The following is a 21,673-nucleotide window of genomic DNA, read 5'->3' as shown; positions in this document are numbered from 1 at the left end:
TCTTTTCTAGTATCAAATGAATATTGCTGTTGTGGTTCGTTATCAATTGTCTCCAAACATTCCTCTAAAGACCTGATTGAAGCCTATCCAACACATTTGGAAGTAAGTATACATTATTTACGGTAAGTAATAAATCGTCTATACTTGGGATGTCTTAAGCTCGCAATCTTTGGACATTTTTGCAATTGTTATTTTCTATGTTTTGAAATTTCGTTTTAAACTATTAAATATATGGTTTATATATGTATTTGCCAATTTTGTCAAATTTAAATCTACTTGCAGGAATTATTTGTTAACATTTTTCAATTCAAATGTCCTTACTACTATATATTTTTAATATAGAAATTTTACATAATATATTTCATGTTATCAAAATAAAAATGTATTTTTTCCAACGAGTTATTGAATTTTACTTTTAAAACGTGATAAATTGTACTCTTCAAAGTCCTCAATTTGCTGAAAATGTTTTCAAGTGGGGAACAATTCTGAGAATTCCTAACAAAATTTTGTAAAAATATTAGTAATATTATATTAGTAATATTATATATAACCGACATTTCGATGGGCTAGGACACTAAATAATGGCTCAGTTTACCTAACATAATCTACTTTTTCAATTATATACTGGCAAAAAAATAATTATTGCAAGGAAGTTCTCGTTAAGTTTTTTATGATATCTATTCTTTAATTTAATTTTAAATCTCATCCCAAAATCCCATGTTTTTTGTACCCTTTCTCGCCTTTTGAAATAGGTGATAACTATCAGATGCGGACCATTGAAAGTTTTTTTCCAGAAAATGTTCGTCTTGATTTGTACAATTTCTTTTGGTTTAATTTTTGGTTTAATTTTTTGCTGATGTAAACCAAGGCAAATTTAGGAAGGTAGTTTCAAGCTATCAGGTGATTACAATTTTTTCATTTTAGCAGAACTTTCGTTGCCGGTAGACGTACCTAAAGGGGTTTTATGGGTTTGCCATCTCCCCCTACCAAGTACCATGCAGTATTTCTTCAAACTATGATTATATATAATTGAATTAAATATTCTGGTTTCTTTCCATCTACAAGAATATATCTCGTTTTGAGGTATCTTCACAATGAGGACACATTGTAGCTTTGACCCCTTACGAGAATGTTGCTAGCTACGCCAATGTTTGACAATTTGTACAAATAAAAATAAAATTTTTTTACGCTAAAAATTTTGAAATATTCAATTTGATTTAAATTGATGTCAGAAAAGCATCGAAATAAATGGTTCTCATAATTGATATTAAGAATTACTTTAATTATTCTTGTGAACAGTAACACATTTCCTTATATTTCGAAGCATAGATTGATACAAATTCCAGATTTTCTCTATTTTAAATTTCCCACTTGTTGAACACATTGTTCATACCATACCATATCAAAGGATCCTAGTTGATTCTCTGTAATAGACTGCATAGAAATCAAAAGTTTTGCACAGTTTTTAAAATTCGAGAATATAAATAATTCTGGAGTCATAGAAAAAAGTCTGCTATAAACTGTAGCCCGTGTTTGCTGTTATATTTTTGTACATCAGGGTACAGCGAATAACAAATTGTAAAATTTTTAGATTTTAAATTGTTACCCAAGGCTTATGAATGCTATCAGCAAACATTTCGCTTGCTCTTGTGCATTAATTTGATAAATATTCAGATTTATAGGCAAATACAAGACATATTCTTAACATATAGCGCCCTAGATTCACTTTTCTGCTTGTTTCAGCCAAACTAAAACAGGTTTATTGTAATCGAGCAATAAAAGAGCAGTAAAAAGAGTCGTACATGATTACATGGATGCACACCCAATGAGGCGCAGAAACAACTACCCAAATTACATAGATTTCGTTCGACAATCAATACCGTTCATTCCGACCGTGGGGCCACGACCTCATTACGTTGGTTCATACATCATCTTCCTCAACATGGCGAGGTTGAGGCAATAAGTTACAACAGTCTATCGAATGCCTTACTAAAATCTGTACATTGAAGCAAATTTCGCTAGATTTGTAAAAGCCTCTACGAAATTAATGCTGACAAGGATGCAAAATCAAAGAAACGCAATCCGTAAAAATTTCTGAAAAAACTTCGAAATAGCACTCAATATTGCTATCCCTCTATATTTTTGGTGTTCGGACAAAACTGTGGTCGAACCATTTATCGTTTGTGTGCAGGGCGGCGGACATGCTAACTAGTTGCTGTCGTAAAAAATATAAAAAGTAACTTTCGTCTCCCTTTATTATTCTCGAGAAGAGATTTGAAGAAAGAGCAGTTCTATTTACATGTTGATGATCCTTGGTCAATGGACGATTCGTAAAACTTTGGGTTTCAAAATTTTACCCAATGGAATATCACGAACAAAAATGTATTATCTAGTTTGGAGAACATCTCTGACAATTTATCTATGCCTAGGGAGCCGATTCGACAGAGAAACCTGGCGCCAGAATTCATATGCAAATTCAACCAATTTTGAATTGCAATTTCTTATATACATTTAAAATATATATTTTTCCCCGATAAAATGTTTATTTTTGCATTGTAACATTTTTTTAATTTGTCAACTTTTACATTTTACAACTATGTGGATATCTAGGAAATGGTATTACATCGCGAATATTTTTAATACCGGACAGTAGTTGTAAGTACCGCTCAAATCCCATGCCAAATCCTCCAGTTGATAAACCACCATATTTACGCAACTCTAAATACCATTCAAGATTCTCAGGTAACTGTGGATGCCTTCTTAATATTTTTTCGTCATTCTCACGTAGACTGCCACCGCATAATTCTCCGACGGATGGAAATAATAGGTCCAATGCATGGACAACACAGGGATCAGTACGGGATTGTTTCATATAGAATGGTTTTTGGACAGAAGGCCAATCTATAACGAAAACAGGTGAATTACAATGGTCAACTAGGAAAAGTTCTTGTTCCTTTGAAAACCCATTTTCAGGTGTAACTGCTGTTTTGAAGGGACCTTTATTTTTCAAAACAATATCTAAAGCACTTTCATAGTTCAGTACCGTCCAAGGTTTATGAAGCCACTCGAGGTCTTGTTTTTGTCCCATTGATTTTTTCTGGCAAAACTCGATTTCTTCCAGACTGCTATTCATTACTTGCTCTGTTACTGTTTTTATCATTTTTTCCATAAATGTACACAGTTCCAATATATTTTCCATGTGTACCAATTCTGCCTCAAACATATAAAATTCTGATAAATGCAAAGGTGATTTACAATTCTCTGCTCTAAATGCTGGCCCAAAGCAATAGGTATTGCCCAAACCATATGACATGGATTCTAAATGAAGTTGTCCAGATACTGTAAGGAAAACTTTGGAGTCAAAGTAACTCTCGTCCACCGGAATGCCAGGTCTTGACATTTGTTTCAGCAAATCCTGAGAATCGGGGCGCAGAGAGAAAACCTTAAATATCAATAAAATATTATAAATATCTTAGTTCGATTGTGATTTCCAAACTGTGCTACCTCTCCAGCTCCCTCGCAGTCATTCGTTGTTATTATCGGTGTATGAATTTGAACAAAATCATTACTGTCCATAAAATCATGTAGGGCCTTTTGAGCTTTATGCCTCAGGCGAATTATGGCAGCCACATAGTCTACACGGGAACGCAAATGCAAAAAATCTCTAACATACTCCGGCGCATGTTCCTGTTTGGGTGAAAAGGGAAATCCTTCCGTCAAGTGGCCATCAGCTGGTGTATGCATGAAAAAAAGATATTTGTGAATACGATGCTGTGAATCAAATCAACAGAGAAACATGATGGGGGGATTTGCTCTAAATTATACCAAATATCTACGTTTGGAAATAGTACATTTTTCCCCATTTTGGGGTCATTTACCTACAGTATCCACTTCATTGGCATGTAATTCATAATGACCGTGGGGTGCAAGTTGCACTGTTCCCGATGCTCTGATCAAACTCCCTGTGGTCAATGCTTTCGTTTTGTCATTCTTGGGAACAACAATTTGAAATTTTTTTGTACTCGAACCATCATTAATATCCAGGAAAATGTTGTTTTTCAGTCTTCGTATGTTTTTGATCCAGCCCTATAAAGTATTAAAATTTAGCACTTCCGTTGTGTAACGATGTTGCTAACAAACAATCATACTCTAACTCCCAATGTGTCACCTGGAGAACTCGAAGTGCAAATAGCCTTTATGCGTTGATAGTTACTATTAAAACGCTTGAAAAATAACATTTTCATTAATGATCTCTAAAATAATTTACATTTGATGGGACCAACAGTTGTTTCAATGTTTACATATTACCATAATGATTTGGGATATAGCGTTGCCAACATTCTGATTTTAGTTTTATAGTAATGACATGAAGATGTCGCGTTTAATATGGCAACAATACCCGACAGAGCGCTGTCATCTACTGGAATTTTGCGATTACTTAATTTTTATATGATAATTTTACTGAATCGATGCATACACTTATAGAAAAAAAAGTCGGCCAAAAACAACAGTCGGTGGAACAATCTGGTTGGTTCAGCGAAGAAAAATAATCGAGAAGGTTCAGCGGTTAAAACTAGAAGTGCCCATATGTAATAGGTACTTTTAGTTAATGTGGTATCACAATGGACTGAATAGTCTAAAGCGGACCTTAGACAGTCGGATAAACACTCCGACAAAGGTTCGTCTATTTGTTGTGTGTTCGTTCAAGTTTTGCCCTTAAGCCTAGTACTAAGATCACGTTTTCGCACGAAAAACTGTTATACTCCATATAAAAAACTTTAGCGCGGAATAAATGCGAAATCTTTGCTTTGCGCATTTTTAAACACATATTTAAACAACCCTGGATTTTTCGCACGAAAAAATAAGCAGGCATAATCCCTGCCAACATTTTTTGAATTTGGGGACTCTTTTGAGAATCCCCACTACGTCGAAAACAATCATATACGATATCAAAAACTCGTCGGAAAAGCGCCGTCACTATTGAGAAGTTGTACCACGCCAAGTTACTACAAAAATGTTTCGCATGAGTGCAATTATTAGGTGCCTTTATAGATCAATTTAGAACGACGCCAATAAGGGACCCTCCAAACAATCAGAAAAAGTGCATTTTAAGATAGTTGTAAAAGAATCATTGTGGTCGAGTAAAACACGTTTGTTTAGATATTTATTAATTTGATTAAACATTTACAAATTCTTAAAAATATAACATTTATACCACTATCACATTACATTTAACATAATTTTTGGCATTAATGATGATGTTGAGTTACAAGTAGCGAGTTACATGTTGCTGCGTCTATCAACCAGTGTTTTTATTTAGAGGTGTGCGCGTGACTGAAATTTCATTCACACTCACGCACATTCACGAAGCAAAATGTTTATTCACGCACGCTCACGCACGATACGTGTAGTAGCCAATCCCACTCACGCACACTCACGAAATGAAAACCAGTACTCACGCACGAACTACTTTTAAAGACTCACGCTCACGCACGATTCACGACAATTCACGGGATTCACGACAAATTCACGATACTCACGACATTTTCCAAACGGAAATCAGCAAAGGTAACAACCCTGCCAACATTTTTTGAATTTGGGGACTCTTTTGAGAATCCCCACTACGTCGAAAACAATCATATACGATATCAAAAACTCGTCGGAAAAGCGCCGTCACTATTGAGAAGTTGTACCACGCCAAGTTACTACAAAAATGTTTCGCATGAGTGCAATTATTAGGTGCCTTTATAGATCAATTTAGAACGACGCCAATAAGGGACCCTCCAAACAATCAGAAAAAGTGCATTTTAAGATAGTTGTAAAAGAATCATTGTGGTCGAGTAAAACACGTTTGTTTAGATATTTATTAATTTGATTAAACATTTACAAATTCTTAAAAATATAACATTTATACCACTATCACATTACATTTAACATAATTTTTGGCATTAATGATGATGTTGAGTTACAAGTAGCGAGTTACATGTTGCTGCGTCTATCAACCAGTGTTTTTATTTAGAGGTGTGCGCGTGACTGAAATTTCATTCACACTCACGCACATTCACGAAGCAAAATGTTTATTCACGCACGCTCACGCACGATACGTGTAGTAGCCAATCCCACTCACGCACACTCACGAAATGAAAACCAGTACTCACGCACGAACTACTTTTAAAGACTCACGCTCACGCACGATTCACGACAATTCACGGGATTCACGACAAATTCACGATACTCACGACATTTTCCAAACGGAAATCAGCAAAGGTAACAACCCTGCCAACATTTTTTGAATTTGGGGACTCTTTTGAGAATCCCCACTACGTCGAAAACAATCATATACGACATCAAAAACTCGTCGGAAAAGCGCCGTCACTATTGAGAAGTTGTACCACGCCAAGTTACTACAAAAATGTTTCGCATGAGTGCAATTATTAGGTGCCTTTATAGATCAATTTAGAACGACGCCAATAAGGGACCCTCCAAACAATCAGAAAAAGTGCATTTTAAGATAGTTGTAAAAGAATCATTGTGGTCGAGTAAAACACGTTTGTTTAGATATTTATTAATTTGATTAAACATTTACAAATTCTTAAAAATATAACATTTATACCACTATCAAATTACATTTAACATAATTTTTGGCATTAATGATGATGTTGAGTTACAAGTAGCGAGTTACATGTTGCTGCGTCTATCAACCAGTGTTTTTATTCCATGGAGGCAGCGTGTCTGTAAAATATCTGAAAAACAATCACTTTATTCCATTTGGAAAATCACCAAATTGTTCACCAATATACCTTTCACAATTTTAAGCGTATAATCTATGTTTTCAGAACTTTATTTTCGTTTTTATTTAATTAAAATATAACAAGCTGGTTGCGCTTGGCGTTTCACAAAAAAAAAATGGCTTTTTTAACAGTAGGGATGGCAAATTACTTGCATGTACTTTTTGATGTACCTTTTCATGATGGTTGAAGTGACATTTACGAGTCTGTGGTAACGATGAGGTTGAAATGGAACTTTGAAATGCTGGCAGGGAAAATTCAAAAATAGAATATAGTCCGATAGCAAAATTAATTTCTGTTAACCTACGAGTATGAATTAAATTTTTATTTTTTTTCGTGAGCGTGATTTTGCAGAAATTTTATTCACGCACATTCACGAACCGATTTTATTTTTCACGCACGCTCACGCACGACATAATTATTTTAGTCCCATTCACGCACACTCACGAGAAATGCTTTGGATTTTGTTCACGACTCACGTGATTCACGCGTGAATCACGCGTGTCACGAGAATTTCGTGTCACGCGCACACCTCTATTTTTATTCCATGGAGGCAGCGTGTCTGTAAAATATCTGAAAAACAATCACTTTATTCCATTTGGAAAATCACCAAATTGTTCACCAATATACCTTTCACAATTTTAAGCGTATAATCTATGTTTTCAGAACTTTATTTTCGTTTTTATTTAATTAAAATATAACAAGCTGGTTGCGCTTGGCGTTTCACAAAAAATGGCTTTTTTAACAGTAGGGATGGCAAATTACTTGCATGTACTTTTTGATGTACCTTTTCATGATGGTTGAAGTGATATTTACGAGTCTGTGATAACGATGAGGTTGAAATGGAACTTTGAAATGCTGGCAGGGATATATTTCGCATAAATAAGTTAACATCCCTGCGTTTGAGACCTATTTACGGAGATAGATGAAGATATTCGTTTTTCGCAGAAACGAACTTAGTACTAAGCATTACACTGCACGAACAAATGTGATGACAACATGAAAAAATAAGAAGAAGCATAAACAAACAATGAAGTTGTACGAAGATTTATGGGTGAAACCATTCTTTACTGAAAAAAATGGAAGAAAATAATCGTGTCTGTTCTGGTACACACATGTACAAGTTACGTATGGTGTCACACTTAAAAGGTGTTCTGGCCAACACTATACACCGTCATAGACCTGAAAAATGTACACGAACATTTCTTTTGTGTAGGCTTAGTGTACAGCCATCGTATGCAAAGTTAGAAGTTTTTATAACAAATAAATAACAGATTCTGAAACTTTAATATGTTTTTTATAAATATTTGCAAATTTTATTGGGAAAGTCACTTATATATGTCAGAAACCGCGATTTTAAAAATCCATCTAAAATTTGAACCGAAATTTCCTCTGGTTGGTGTATAAATTTTGGGGTTGTTTTAATCAGCTGATTTACAGTGTGTTCGAAAGCATAATGTTGCCACAATTTTTAAAAGTTTTAAGCAAAATTATCTTTGATTTTTGTGAATACTATCCGCTTTCCTAAACAAATCAAAGGTCTTTTTGAAAATATAAGGCAATTAAATTATAACTTTTACAAAATCAATGGGCTAAGAAAAGTGAATTTTACCAAATTTGCATGAAATATTGCATGAAAAATATGGCATCTTCAATTCTGCAAAGTGTTCTTGGTGCACAAATCACTGAGCAAATTACAAAAAAAAAAAACTAACGCCGCCAATATCTTTCTGCACATGGAGGCCGCCACGATAGAAAATTTTTTTGCAATATTATTGTAAATATTTAAGCAATACAAATGAGAAAAACCTTAACAGAATAGTTAATTATGCCCACTATAATTAAATTTCCTTTAATGTATGGATGTTAAAAACTGACCAAAACCAAAATAAAAACTTCTCCGCCGTCAAAAACAAAAACGAGAACGACACGGCGATCGTTTGCTCATGAGTAACATTGAGGAGGGATAGAAAAAAACAAATCAAAACAGATTTGAAGCATCACGCAATTGTCTCCTTTTTCTTGATAAATTGCTCTTGTCCTTACATTATTCACTGCTAACAAAAATCCGGCAGGCATTTTACGGCATTGAGTTACGCACTTTTAATTTTTTATGTTTATACCGGCAAAATATATTTTGTTTATAATTTCTGTGTGCAAATAATATGGCTTGCAGAAAAAATCAGCTGTCACATTTTTCGATTAAAAGTCCGTAAAAAGTGTTCACACGTGTGACTCAGAACAACTAACTTTGTGTGTGGTGTGTAGAAAGTGTATAGTGTGGTGCACAATGCGGTGTGACCCAGAACAGACATGAATAAAAAAAATCCTGGTATATGTGTCAAAACAATGATTCCTGAAGTAAACCACATTTAATATATTACTAAATTACTTGATGAATTTCAAAATACTTGTCGCCTGGTTTCCCATTGATTGGAAGTGGAATTTTTCCACGTTTTTGCCACAATACTGGTTTAGATTTATATATTTCTTTAATTTTCAACCAGAATTGGCGATCCATCATTAATTTCATTTCAGAAATGCCTGTTTTTAATGTAAAAATAAATTTGTCTTTGATAAAGTCTAGTACTAAGATCACGTTTTCGCGCGAAAAACTGTTATACTCCATACAAAAAACGTTAGCGCAGAATAAATGCGAAATCTTTGTTTTGAGCATTGTCAAACACATATTTATACAACCCTGGATTTTTCGCACGAAAAAATAGGCAGGCATATTATTTCGCATAAATAAGTTAACATCCCTGGGTTTGAAACCCTATTTACGGAGATATATGAAGATATTCGTTTTTCGCAGAATCGAACTTAGTACTAAGCATTATGTTTGTCGAACATCCCCTTACACTCAATGATTTGTACCACCCAACCAGAAAAAATCAAAGTTGTTTTGATTTTATGCCAACACGTTCCCGCGACAGCCGAACACGACCTTATACGATCGGATTTGTCGCCGCAACGTGTTGTGTCGCAGGGTTTATCCGACCGTATAAGGCGCCCTTAATGCGCTTTACTTCAGGGTCTAGCGAACAAAAATGTTACCCACAGTATATTTAAAAACCAAATTTTTTATATTCACCCTTATTCCTGAAGTCGCTTTTCGTCTGTCGCCACTAATTGGTATTCCGTTCGTCGATATATTCTGTTATCGACGAAAATCGGTATTCCTGGTGTCGCTTTTTGTCGCCGTTAAATTTACCAGCGACGAGTTTAGTGATTAATTTTTGAAGAGGTTTTTTTATGCGCTTTATGCGCTTTTCAGACTATCAGTTATTCCGGACGACAGTGCTCGTGTCGAACATATCCCATATATTGTGCACACTATAAGTTAAGTCCGAAGGCATAATCGATACTGCTGCATGTTTATGGGATCGATAACACATTTACCGATTATTTAGTCATCGCCGACAAGTCGTATCGATCCGACACACTGTAAGATTCTTTACAAACACCGACATTCCGTCCGGAATAACTGATAGTCTGTAAAGCGCATTACATAATATCAGTTATTCCGGACGACAGTGCTCGTGTCGAACATATCCCATATATTGTACACATTATAAGTTAAGTCCGAAGGCATAATCGATACTGCATGTTTATGGGATCGATAACACATTTACCGATTATTTAGTCATCGCCGACAAGTCGTATCGATCCGACACACTGTAAGATTCTTTACAAACACCGACATTCCGTCCGGAAAAACTGATAGTCTGTAAAGCGCATTAGACTTTATTAATCGAACAATGAAAATAATAAATTTAAAATTGGAAATTGGTAAGAGGAAAAGGGACTAATCTTCAACAATTACAAAAAAAATTGGAAAAAATGAACCAAACCCAAAAAATGTTGTTACTCATAATAGCAAAAATGTTTGATAAAACAGCAGTTTTTGTTTGCTGAAAAAGGGACAGCAGTAGCATGTAGTTGTTTCAGCGAACAGTCGTTAGTTGAAACAGCAACCATTTTTACAGCTAAAGGCCGGTACTCTGTTCGGTTTTCGCGTTGAAACTCCATACAAAACCAAAAAATGCGAAAAATTTGCGAAATTTTTTCCATTTGTGATACTTTGTTTTTTCGTGTTGAAAAATTGACGTTTATAGCACGGCGCCATTTGCAATGTGAATTAAGAAATAATTTATTTATTAAAAACTATTTGTGCGGGTTTATAAATCAAACACGGACCGTATTTTTGTTCCGAAGCTATACAAAGGATCAAAGGAATAGCAGATCAATTGCCCAAGGAAAAATAAAATGTTATTTTGTAAAAACAAGCAACAACCACCAACTTAATCCAATATCGCTCCCTGTAAAATAGCGCTCCAAACTACCTAAAAAAACGCCGCTTTCTATGTGCGAAATAATGGTTTCCATAAAAATTTTTCGCAAGAATGAACATAGTACCGGCCTTAAAATAGCAAACAAATGCTGCTGAATTAGAAAACGTGTTCGCTAAAAGTTTTTGACAAACATCGCTGCTAAAGTAGCAAACTGCGTTAGTTAAAATAGCTAATATTTTTACTGCTATAACAACTACAAATGTTTGTTGTCCCAGCAACACAATTTGTCGTTTTTTAACGATATGTTGAAATGAAACGCGTAAATCATTTAATACTTTAACTTCTACATTTATTAAATGTGTGAAATAAATTGAATTCCATCAAAGTATTGGAAGTTGGATTGTTGTCTAGGATTTATTTTCCTTTGTTTTTCTTCTTTGGTCTTATACACACGGATAAAACATAACAATGTTAAGACAATCTGTAATGAAAAGTAAAAAAAAAAACAATTAGTAATTACACTAGTTTACACTAAAATTTACATTTGATGAGAGTTAGCCTTTTATGTGTTTTCATCTCCTGATTTCGAAGAAAGATGTTAAACATTTTTTAATAAAGCAGTCTCTGAGATATCTTTATATTTTTATAAGGATATCTCAAAAATTTTATTTTGTAAACTATTTTTATTTATAAAAATTATATTGAACGATGTCATCAAAGTTGACCAATAAAATAGGTGCTTTAAGGCCGGTATGCACCTCTAGCGAAATTTTCGGTAGCAAAAATTTATTTAAGTCTACAACAAAAAAACAGGGCTGTGTACACAAATTTTAAACCAGCTAATCGCTTTTAAAAATTGTTAATATATGTTCCAAATATTCCTCAAATAAATTGTTTATTATTTACAGACCTTTTAAAACTTTTACGCACACAATGATTGTAATAAATTAGATGTTTGCTGCCAAAATATGCTTTTGACAACCCTGTTATTTTCATTAGAGGTGCGTACCAGCTTACGAAATTGAACGCTACCGAAAATTTTGCATAATAGCATAATAGCAATGCATTTCTTATGGGAATGAAATTTTTCGCTAGAGGTGCATACCGGCCTTTAGCAAAAAATCAAATTGATTCATACTAAAAGCATACATTATTCTCTTAAGGCCGTGGCATTATTTCGCTAAAATAGCAACGTTTTAATGTTATCCTGGTTTTAATATTCACATTTAAGGTGAGCTTTTGCCAATTATGATAGATTCTGGTACAGTTTAGGTTAGTTATAGTGGCAGCCCGTTATCCCTTTGACTATTCAGTCCATTATGATACAGCCCCTGCCAGCATTTCAACGTTTCATTTCATCCTCATCGCTACCACAGACTCGTAAGTGACACTGCAACTATCGCCAATTGTGATGGGGTAAACATATCAAAAAGTACAAAATGTACATGGAAGTATTTTGCCATCACTATTGTTACAAGAGTCATTTTATATTTTGTGAAACATCAAGCACAACTAGCTTCTTATATTTTATTTAAATAAAAATGATAATGAAGTGCTGAAAACAAAGTTATTTCGCTTAAAATTTTCTTTCACGATGATCATTGTGGCATTGATCTCAGCGTGGTCTCCGTTTTTATAGTTTTGGAAGCTTTTATTGTCCTTGAATATATGTCCACATTTTCCCGCGTCAAAGTCAACGTATTTTCTTGATTTTCCGATTCAGAATTGCGTCAGAAATAAAAATATTTTAAACCGAAAAAATTAAAATTCATTTTTGGCGCATCAGCTGATTGTTTTCTAGTGATATCGGCCTTTTATTACCGAGTATTGTAATTGGTACAAAAAGTAATCGTCGTCGTCGCCACTCTACAGGAATACCAAATGAATGACCAGAGGACTTAAAAGCGACATATGACAAAAAGCGACGGCGAGGGCGACTTCAGGAATAAGGGTGATTCATGCGCTCTAATTAATATCCTTAGAAGATCCTTGATTGGATAAATATTCATGTTTTTGGACAATTTTTATGTGTTTCGATAGCCCCTAGTTTAATATTTTTGAAATTATTTTTGACTCGTGTGAAACAGTGTCCTAGATGCGACTGTTTTTCCATTTGACGCTGCCACCGCGGTGGAACTGGGGAAGATTTTTCAATGCAATTCCGAATTTCAGCCTTTTGAATTTCACCATTTTGGTTATGAATTTTAATAATTCCATAATAGTTTCTTTTTTATACGCTTCACCACTTCTGTGGTAGAGGGTGCAATGCCAAGAAGGACCAAACTGAAACCCTTCGCTAAGTTCACCGACCGTCTTAGAATTAAATTCTGAGCACATTGGCGTGCCCGTCTGTTGACGTATTTTTGTGTGCAAACTACAGTTCGCAGTTTACGTCCGATCGTTCACATATTTGGCATAGGGGCTTACTTCGGCTTAACGACAATCCCTATTGATTTTATCTACATGGTCAACAATGCCAGAGTTAATCGGTTAAGATTTAGATATTGATCCCATATATCTTTCGTTCAATTCACACTCATATAATCACAGAGGCCAAAATTTTACTCCGATTTACGTGAAATTTTGCAGAGATAGAATGAACATTCTAACTACATATTCCAAATTTTGTCCAAATAGGTTGAGATTTGGATATAGCTCTCATATATATCTTTCACCCGATATGGATTTAATTGGCCCGAGGGTCAGGGTTAATTTGAATAAAATTTTGCACAAATAATGGTATCGTAAATTGGGTTTAATTCGGTTCAGATTTATATATAGCTCCCATATATTTCTTTAGCCCGATGTAGAATCATTAGCTACCAAAGATTCATTCGGATTTATTTGAAATTATGTACTGGGAGTAGAAATAACACTTTAGCAATGTGTACCAAATTTTGGTTCAAATCGGTTAAGATTTAGTTATAGGACCCATACTTTATATTATATATTACATATCGAAATTGCATAAAACTGGATTTAGCTTTAATCATTCCTCTAGTCTAAGATTAAAATAACAAAAGCCTCATTTGAGTAAAATCATTTACTTAATAAATCATTTTATACAATCATTACTTCTAGTCTTGCAGAATAGAAAGGTGCAATACGCTCTCATTCTTATGAAAAATAAAACTAAAATAATTTTCGAATCTACCATATTAATCACAACAAAGAACGCCTAAGACGGAATAAAAGAACTAAGGTATGTATTTCTACAAAATAATAATGATATAATGCAAAATAAAAACAAAAAAAGAAAAATGTGATTCAGTATTATAACCTACATATGGTGTATTTACAATAAAGATGTTCGCGTTTTTTCTATTGCACATAAACAAAAAAGAGTCTTGTTTTCATATATAATTATTTTCCATTCTTGAAAAAGGCGCTATGTTGATTTTATTACGATTTTTAAATAAAATAAACACAAAATGATCGTACAAACTATATTGGTTTAAAGTCCATTTGTATTTTTATGTCGGAAATAAAAATAGAAGCAATACTGAAGGCATTAAATAAGCCCAGTATTAGCACTCGACAAATATCACGTTTGACAAAATTTAAAACAAAAAGTAATGTAGACAACAAAACAAACAAAATATCGGCATTCATTTATAGACACTTCTGTTTTGCTAACGTCTAGAATAGGTTAACAAAATAAATGCTAATCTTATTAATACATTTAGAGCTAATGCTAAGTTTACATTTTAAATAATTCATATATAACTAAATGTAATAGTCTCTTCCCCCACATTGCTTAAATTATTAACAAAATTTATAGAAACTCCATTTCCGAACTGCAGAAAAAGCAAATATTCACTTTTAAAAATCGTCTAACAATTAAATAACAACAAAACAAAATAAAAATACAATATAATTAAATTAGACAATTATCCCTATGTTCTTTTAGCGAAAACTCAGAATCTCATTTCACTGTTGCAGATCTTGGCGTAGATTTCTTTGGTAAGTGGCTCGTATTTGCCTTTGGGCGTTTGATAGTACATAGCATCGCTGATGGCATTGGGGTCGTAGCCCTCCTTTTGTAAATCTACTTTACGCAACTTGAAAGTACCAGTCAAATCGACTTTAGTCAGGAAACGTAGGAATAGCGGTCTTGCATAAACAGGCAGAACTTTGGCTAAGTTATCGCTGAATTTATCCAAGTCTACTTGTCTTTCTGGATCATAAATAGCTGCCATGCCAGCACGACCTTCGGTATTGGGAATGGTTACACCATAGACCACTGTGTCCTTATAACCTGCTACATTACTAACTTGAGCTTCGACTTCACTGGTGGAAACGTTTTCACCCTTCCAGCGGAATGTATCGCCTGTACGATCCTTAAAGTACAAATAACCTTTCTCATCGGCCACCAAGAGATCACCTGATATAAATGCCATATCGCCTTTTTTGAACACATCACGTACAACTTTCTTAGCAGAGGCCTTCTCATCCACATAGCCCAAAAATTCTCTTGATGGATTTCCTTTGATAATTTTTCCAATAAATACTCCGGGTTCGTTTGGTTTGCAGAGTTGGCATAGTCCATTGGGTCCGCGAATTGGTTCACCTGTGTCAGGATCGGCGCGAATAATTGATATGGGATAAACCTGGGGAAGAATACGGGAAACGAAACCAATGGCTCCAACAGTGTTATCATTATTCATAATGTTAGCATTGCCTTCGGTAGCGCCATAGAATTCACCAACATGGGGTATATTGAAACGTTCGACGAATTGTGGCCAAATTTGAGGACGCAACCCATTGCCGAATACCAAACGTACACGATGTTTGCGGTCGTTCTCAGATGGTGGTGTCGCCAAAATGTATCGAGCCATTTCACCAATGTAATGGGCAACCTGAAAAGAGGAAGTGGAATTTGAGTAGGAGTAAAATCAATTTTAAGTAACATCTACACGCAAAGAAAAAAAAAATACTTTTTTCCAGAACGAAAATTTAGACAAATGAAATCCCCCTTTCTTTTAAAGTATTTTCTGTCAGGGCATATAAACCCCAATTTATGATAAGCGATTCAACGATTGTCTAAAATTTCGTTCCTCAGAAAAGACAACTCTTCTTCCAATGTATAGAATCCGAATGACTTTTTTGATTCGATTTTTCATCAGAAATGCTTAGACCATATATATCCCCGAATTTTTTAATTTGCCTCATAAGAAAAATACACTAAAACTTCGCGAGAGTGAAAATCAAAGTAAGTAGAATCAAAAGACGTCATTAAATTTATTAGTTTCCCATTTTAAGTACGCATTTTTTTACAAGAAATGCGTTGATCACGGTCATAATTCAACTTTCGCCGCGATTTGTGCAGTGAATTACTTTCTGAAAATTGCGGCGAATATGGAGAGTATAACTCATGATTGTGAATTTGGTAAGAAACAATTAATTCGTGTAGATGGGAAGACACCAGAATATTTAATTCAATCATATATAATCATAGTTTTAAGAAATACTGCATAAAACCCTTTTAGCTACGCCTATGTCATTAAGCAAATACCGAGAATCAAAGTTCTGCTCAAATGAAAAAAATTTAATCACTTTACTAAATATGCCTTGGATATCCCCATTCGATATTCAACGTGTCACTGATGTCATCATTAAAAGCACCGGTTATTCGTTTATGAAACAATATGGTGACAGAAAGAAGTTACAAATTTTGCTGTTATATTTTGTACTTCAGGGTCTAACGAATAACAAATTATAAAATTTTTAGGTTATAAATGTGAATGAGCTATTACACAGAAAAAAATATCACCAAAATATTTCCAATTAAAAAGTTAATTGAAGTTGAAAATTTTTTCAATTAATAAATTAATTGATACAATTAACTTTTTAATCATGATAGAAACATTAAGTTAATTAAGTCAATGATGGAAAATTTTAAAATTTTTAATTAAAAAAATACTTGATACAATTAACTTTTTAATCAAATTCGGAAGACTAATTCAGTTAAAAAAAGTGCTGATTTTTTTTTTAATTTTTAATTAAAAATGTATTTCAAACAATCATTTGTTAATCCAAATAAAAACTCTAAGCCAATTCAGAAAGTAATTAAAAATAGTTACCTTTTTTAATTGATAAATTAATTGAGTTTTGCAATCAACATCAATTAAATTTTTAATTGAATCAATTAAAAAATTAATTGAAATTTGCTGAAAAAATCAATTAATTTTTTAATCAAGAATTTTTTCTATGCCCAATTAAAACTGTGATTGATACTATCATTTTCGTGATTGAAGACATTTCAATTAAAAAATTAATTGGATCAATTAATTTGGTGATTGAAACAGAAAAATTTTTTTTTGTGTGTACAAGCTCCTAAATGCGACCAGTAAACATTTTGTTTGTTGTTATGCCTCAATTTGATAAATATTCATATTTTTGGGCAAATACTATAGATATTCATAAAATATTTTTATGTTAGCCGAATATCAATGCAGGCTGGTTTAATGTCCACATCATTCTTTTCAGTAACTTAATAGTATCAATTCCTTAATCTTTCCGTCCAATAAGCTCGAAAAAAAATGTTGTAATAATATGTAGTTATTCATAGAATATTGTTTTAATTGTGTTACGATAGCCCCAATGTTAACATTTTTATTTGTTTCAGCCAACGTAAAACAGGCTTTAGTGTAATCGAAAAACATTTCGACTTAAAAAATAGCAGACAATGTTTGCTATTTCAGCAAACAGTGACGGCTTTCCCTTTTTCAGCAGACTTTTAGCTGTTTTAACAGACTTTTCTGTTGTTTCTACTAAGAAATTTCTTTGGGTGTATGAAAGGACTTTGAGAGATCAACAAGTACTGTATTATATTAGTCCTGCAGTTAGCAGCTGTAAAATCTTTGACTATGACCATGATAGTGGGGTGGTCGCTCAAGTGTATTGGTGAGAGAAGCAAGAATGGCATGTTCGATTTTCCCTAACTCGAATTTTTGTCTGGCTTCAAAATGGAAGTCTCCCATCCATTGCAAACGTCGGGTATTATGAGTAAATTATGAGGAGCCAGATGCTCAACTGCTGGTAAATGTAGGTGTTTCGTTATCAGTTTTAATTATGTCGGGACTCTGAGTCTTTAAGAGCTTTTGATGAAACCGGTAGCCTTGATTGAGCGGGACGAACTGCACGATACATTGCCGATTGAAAACTCTCGGGTAAGTTTACGGAGCATTCACGGTAACGTCGTTAAAGGAGACAGAAGTCCCATTGTTACCTTAAGCTGAGTACTATGTTCAGTTTTCAAGCTGAAAACCAGCTTATTTTCACGGTTACTTTTTTAAATCAAATAATTTCGAAATATTAAATGGTTCGCAATCAATACATTGGAGCTTTTCCATCCATAATTTGAAGAGACTTGACAAAAATGTTATCGTCTTCATATATATTTTGCACTAGTGTTTTGGTGAAAAACTCGAACATAGTACTCACCTTTAAGGTAAGTACTAGGTTAGGTTAGGTTATGTGGCAGCCCGATGTATCAGGCTCACTTAGACTATTCAGTCCATTGTGATACCACAGTGGTGAACTTCTCTCTTATCACAGAGTGCTGCCCGATTCCATGTTAAGCTCAATGACAAGGGACCTCCTTTTATAGCCGAGTCCGAACGGCGTTCCACATTCCAGTGAAACCACTTAGAGAAGCTTTGAAACCCTCAGAAATGTCACCAGTATTACTGAGGTGGGATAATCCACAGCTGAAAAACTTTTTGGTGTTCGGTCGTAGCAGGAATCGAACCCACGACCTTGTGTATGCAAGGCGGGCATGCTAACCATTGCACCACGGTGGTAAGTACTATGTTCGCTTTTCGCGTTGAAATTTTCGTGGTTACTTTATTAAAACAGTTCAATATAAATCAGACAAATTAATTCAATTGTTGCGTAGTTTCTTGTTCCTCTAGATTTCTGCAAGACTTTACAGGAATAAGTTTGTTTTCATTTATAATTTTGATTATTTAAGGAAAAGTAATCGCGAAAATAAAGTGGTTTTCAACTCGAAAACCGAACATAGTACCTACCCTTAGATAGTTTTGAAAATTTATATAATCTATAAGTTCATGCTCACTTCGCTTAGGCAGCCGCTTATCTAACCACGCGTTCTGCTTATGTACATTGACTTTACCCATTTCAAGATTATGTTCCGTGATTGTCTTAGACGACACATTCTCCGATTTGCCATAAAAAGGACAAAATGGAGTACTAAGTTCGAGTTTAGCCGCTAAAGTGAAAACTAAATCAGCAAAAAAAGGCATACAATTATACATATTTGTTGCAAATTTTATTACAACTTGATGGGGAATAGCCCAAAGAAAATTTTCACAAAGTTTGTATTCCTTAAAATGGATTATTAAACAAAATTAATCGTAAAAAAATGACAATTTTAGCGGCTAAACTCGAACTTAATACCCACCTTAAACCAAAACTTGTTACTGTCCATCGGTTCAGAAAAAATAAAGAAATTTTGCGTTTGTAACTAGCAGAGGCGTTTTCCCCGTTTCAGCAGAATAATTTTAAGTTTTAGCTTCTTTTTCTGATATGTCCTCCAGCAAATTTCTTTTAGTGTATTTGTTTGTTTTAATGAAAACGTTTAAGTAATGTTACGATACAATTAACTTACGGTTGCATTGAATTTCACACAATCAGCAAAATAACCCGAGGCCGAAAACTTCTTGCGTATGGCAACAGTTGATCCAAACAACAAACCTTGGCCCATACTCATAATACCACCGGCTGTATGATATAAGGGCAATGGAGTATAGAAAATATCCTTTTGCTGGAAACGCAAAGTGAAGTGGATACCAGCAGCAATGAATAGATATCTAAGAGACAAAGAAAAATATTATTAACGCCCCTCTCATACTATCATGGGATCTCTACTGACCTGGAGTGTGAGATGACGGCAGCTTTTGGCAAACCAGTTGTACCAGATGTATAGATATATACCAATTTATCATGATGTGATGGGCGCTCAGCAGATGATGCTAATTTATCCTTAGCAGCAGTTTCCAATAATGTTGTTAAATCTTTGGCATTTCCACTAACCGGTGAGTTAGGTTCATTGTTGAATTGGTAGAGAGCGATATTTGATGGCAAATCTTTCAAAATGGTTTCTATAGCATCTGTGAAACCTTCACCATAGATGAAAGCATTACATTTGGCCACCGTTATGCTGTGCAAAAGCGATGGGCCTCGCAAATTTGTGTTGATCAATGGAGTGATTACACCGATCTTCGACAAACCTAACCAGGTACCAACAAACTCAGCTCGATTTTCCAAAAGCAAGCCAACCACATCGCCCTTTTTGTAACCATGACTATGGAATACATTTGCCATGCGATTGGAGAATTCATTCAGTTGACGATAAGTCCACGATTGGGTCTCACTAACAATGACAGTCTTATCGGGAAATTTAGATACATTCATATGGAATATATCGGCAATTGTCATATTTTTCTTCTCATATTTCTTGATGAGAGACAACAGTTTGATGTAAGCGTAAACAGCTCTGCAAAAGGAAAGAGAAACCAATTAATCAACAATATTATACAAAGTTAAAAATGATTTTTATTGATATTGCATTGTAGAATTATTATTATTTTTGATGTGGAACGCTTTCATAGAAATAAGTCTGTAACTCTCATAGTAGTCTGGTAATCTCATTGAAAAAATTACCCAAAAGAACAGCATTAGCTGAATGTTTGGAATATATGTTTATTCGTGGTGTAGTGAATAATAAATCGCCATATTTTTTGGATTTAAATACTGTATTTTATTTTACATTCCTCCGAACGCTTTTAAAAAATACCGAATGTGATCAGCATAGATTTTATCTGATATTGTGCTTAAAGCAAATACAAGACTTATCCTTATGGTATTGCTTTAAATGTTTAACAATCAAGGTACAAAATACCACACATAAACAAATTTTCCTTCGTGTTATATTTTTGTACTTTGTGGTCTAGTGGACCCAGAGAAGGAGTATGATCACCTCAAACCTATTTTAAGAGCAAACTGTTATTTTTGGACGGGAAACATGTGACATGTTTTTCGTATCTGATTTCGGCAACCATGTATATGCTTGGCGAAAAAACATTTTTGGAATAAAAATGTTCCATATTTCCTGTCCAAAAATATCATTTTTGCTCTTAAAACATGTTTGAGGTGTTCATATTCCTTCGTAAAGATTTTAGTTTCTTTTTAAGCTGCATTTTACAATATTGGTAAGGGCCTATTAGGAGAATGATAAGCTATTAATGGTTTTTGAATTTTCTTTTTCGTGACACGGACTATCAGTCGTTTTGAATGTCGATTACCTTTTTAGTTTTTATATACTTTTCCTAATACGCCATATATTATTATTTAACCATATATTATTTCCTAACTTTATCGCCAACTATTATACTAATGAAATTGATGTAATTATATAGCAGACCTTTTGTCAAGTAAATCAAGCGTATAATTGTTAATTGATTTTACTGTTATTAAACGAATTGTAGAGCAGGACTTCCCAACATAGTTATTTCTCCGGCCCAAAATTCTTGGGCATAGAAGTACTACGCAAATCGCATATATTTT

The 21,673-nt window shown here is 34.0% G+C and overlaps 2 protein-coding genes and 1 long non-coding RNA gene across 4 annotated transcripts in view; all 3 read right to left on the bottom strand.

The window, feature by feature from the left end:
• Window positions 1–2,523: 2,523 nt before the first annotated feature.
• On the bottom strand, window positions 2,524–4,311 carry AsnRS-m (asparagine--tRNA ligase, mitochondrial). The gene is made up of 4 exons (XM_075311933.1): window positions 4,149–4,311; window positions 3,879–4,086; window positions 3,505–3,731; window positions 2,524–3,442 (listed from the first exon to the last, which is right to left on the bottom strand). Exons 1-4 carry the CDS (start codon window positions 4,242–4,244, stop codon window positions 2,582–2,584), a joined length of 1,392 nt encoding a protein of 463 aa, XP_075168048.1. The 5' UTR covers window positions 4,245–4,311; the 3' UTR covers window positions 2,524–2,581.
• A 2,218-nt stretch (window positions 4,312–6,529) lies between these two features.
• LOC142241097 (uncharacterized) lies at window positions 6,530–7,035 on the bottom strand. The gene is made up of 2 exons (XR_012723485.1): window positions 6,801–7,035; window positions 6,530–6,743 (listed from the first exon to the last, which is right to left on the bottom strand). It is a non-coding gene; the product is annotated as an uncharacterized LOC142241097 (long non-coding RNA).
• Window positions 7,036–14,107: 7,072 nt separating this feature from the next.
• The window catches only part of Fatp2 (Fatty acid transport protein 2), a 158,910-nt gene continuing 151,344 nt past the window's right edge, over window positions 14,108–21,673 (bottom strand). For both annotated transcript variants that reach the window (XM_075313392.1, XM_075313393.1), the window contains exons 4-6: window positions 19,980–20,603; window positions 19,716–19,917; window positions 14,108–15,942 (exon numbers count right to left, since the gene is read on the bottom strand). In XM_075313392.1, coding sequence (XP_075169507.1) covers window positions 15,001–15,942; window positions 19,716–19,917; window positions 19,980–20,603 — 1,768 coding nt within the window. In that variant the 3' untranslated portion in view covers window positions 14,108–15,000. The remainder of the gene's footprint in view (window positions 15,943–19,715; window positions 19,918–19,979; window positions 20,604–21,673) is intronic.

This window comes from Haematobia irritans, chromosome 5 (genome assembly GCF_050003625.1).
Source record: "Haematobia irritans isolate KBUSLIRL chromosome 5, ASM5000362v1, whole genome shotgun sequence".
Classification (NCBI taxonomy): domain Eukaryota; kingdom Metazoa; phylum Arthropoda; class Insecta; order Diptera; family Muscidae; genus Haematobia; species Haematobia irritans.
The sequence above is the reverse complement of the archived record's forward strand: the minus strand, read 5'-3'. Positions and strand labels throughout refer to the sequence as shown.